Source organism: Aspergillus pseudoviridinutans (genome assembly GCF_018340605.1).
Source record: "Aspergillus pseudoviridinutans IFM 55266 DNA, scaffold_10, whole genome shotgun sequence".
NCBI lineage: Eukaryota > Fungi > Ascomycota > Eurotiomycetes > Eurotiales > Aspergillaceae > Aspergillus > Aspergillus pseudoviridinutans.
This window is the reverse complement of record NW_025091290.1, coordinates 256,149-258,374: the sequence shown is the minus strand read 5'-3', so window position 1 is coordinate 258,374 and position 2,226 is coordinate 256,149. Positions and strand designations below refer to the sequence as shown.

The window sequence follows — 2,226 nt, the reverse complement described above, 5'->3', positions numbered from 1 at the left end:
CAACTTCAAGGCAAGCATTTGCCGCCAAATGCCATGGAACTAATCAAGAACAAATTCATTGCATCCTATCTTAGATCAATCCAACTCGTGGCTAAAGTCACGTCGTCCCCTGTCGTCTTATCTCCATATCTCTAACCCCCCACATACGACGATCCTTGATATGTAAAGTGAGTCCATGACAGGCAGAAACAACATCACATGTAGCAGAGCTCAGAGCCAACCATTTACTAACTTGCTGAAATGTCCTCCTCAGACGTTAAAAAGAATCAGGCTTGGTTCATAACCAGTTACTCCCCCGGTTCCTGCCTCCCTCTGCCCGCTTCGCACTAATAGGAAGCCATACTGCCGTCACCATCATGCGCAACCTGTCTCACACCCTCGAACTCGTGAACAAGGTTACAAGGATCCGGCTAGGCGTCAACAATCCCAACAACGTATCTTGCACTAATGCTACCGAGCAGTCCGGCGCGCACATCGACGTCCCCGGCCACGGGAACTCTACCTTGGAGCTGTTGAGACCTCCTTCGGGGAGGAAGCATACGCCTAGATAGGAACAATGTACTTGGGCCCTATGAGTCATCCGCTCTGCACTGCTATATAAGCGTCGTAGACGAGTTACGGTCGTCGGCAAAATGAGCATTGGTCTCGCTGAACGGAAATTAGACGATGGGTACCTATGCGGGAGCATTGCAGAACTTGATGGTTGGTCCTCTACGTGACTTGAAGTATCTACGCTAATTGGTCTACGTTTGCGAATGGTACTTGAAGGCGTCGAAGCGTGCAATATCCGGAACACAAGTATGGCTGATGGGGCGCTGTTGGAAACCAGGTCTCTTCCGGATGATGAAAAGGAGGCTATCGTCGAAAGTATCCTCGGCGTCATAGAAAAATGTGAGCTTCTTCCGAATAGTAACGAGAACATGGCAATGAAGGCGAAAGTGGCCGTCAAGACAGGAGGTCGAGGTTGACCCTGAGAGCCAGCTACTCTAGCTACTTTGAAGTTATATAAATCAATGCTTTGTGGTCACCGGATCATGATATAGTATTGTCCTTTAACGTTCGAACAAGTCTACTTAAGGCACAATATAGCTCTATGTGGGTACATGAAAGCGTTCTGTTGTGGGAGGCATGATCTCACCATTCCATTTTGGGAAGACGTGGTGATGGTGAATGACCACTGAGCAACACTAGCAGTTGTAAAAGAAAATTTTTTTCTTCCTCTTCCCTTCTCTCTCCTTTCTTCTTCTTTCCTTTCCTTCCTCATCACCAATATTCATAACGATAGTACGCTGAAAAGCTTTTAATCGATATGTCTACGGTGGTCAGATCCGGTCTTGCTGCCTCCATGCATGCCCCCACCATTGCCTCTGGCTCTGGTGGGAGACGCCCCAATCGCGGGAATGGTGGTCGGCGTCCACCTGGTCGGGACCCGGGCAAGGTGACGAAGAAGAAGAAGAAGAAGGTATGTCCATGGAGCGGCATCTTCCGTAGAATATACTCACTCTCGGCCTTTGATAATAGGAGTGCGAGGCTTGCGGAGGGGAACACTACGTGCAGCAGTGCCGTCTTTTCCCCGTTATCATCGGTGGTGTTGCTCTCGCAGTGGTGCGTTTAATTCTCCCAAGCATTACAAACAGTTCAATCTGATGGATTTGAATTAGACAAGGGCCATTGCTACTCAAAGTAGCCGCAGCCGTCGCCACCCCCAGGGCCCGCCGCAGCAGCACCCTCGTATGAACTCGAGGCAACGTCGCACAGCACGTCGGCTGGCAGAGCGGCAGCAGCAGCGGCAGCAACAGCAGCAGCAACAGCAGCAGCAAGGGCAGCAGGCGCAGGAGCAGCTGGAACGCCAGGAGCAGGCCCCTCAGGAGCAGCTCCCCCAGCAGCAGTCTCCCCAAGCGCAGCGGCCCCAGCCCTCGGCAGCGATGCCAATACAGCCGGCTCCTCAGGAACCTCCCGAGGGAATGTCATGGGCTGATCAAATGGACTTCGAGGCTGAAAAGAATGCTCAGTGAGAGATTCTTTCATATGACGGCACTGCAATATGTGATCGTCACCTCTGATGGCACTGCAATGTGTCCTGGTTACTTCGATGACGCTGCAATATGTGATCATCACCTTTGATGGCACTGCAATGTGTCGTGATTACCTTCGATGGCACTGCAATGTGTCCTACGCTGCAATATGTGATCGTCACCTTTGATGGCGCTGCAATGTGTCATCCAC

General features: G+C 51.2%; 1 protein-coding gene across 1 annotated transcript; it reads left to right on the top strand.

The window, feature by feature from the left end:
* Positions 1–1,309: 1,309 nt before the first annotated feature.
* Positions 1,310–2,015, top strand: Asppvi_001856 (uncharacterized protein; the record flags this gene model as incomplete). Its single annotated transcript, XM_043307389.1, has 3 exons — positions 1,310–1,462; positions 1,522–1,605; positions 1,662–2,015. The coding sequence occupies 3 exons, from the start codon at positions 1,310–1,312 to the stop codon at positions 2,013–2,015; spliced, it is 591 nt and encodes a 196-aa protein (XP_043163324.1).
* Between the last annotated feature and the right edge of the window lie 211 nt (positions 2,016–2,226).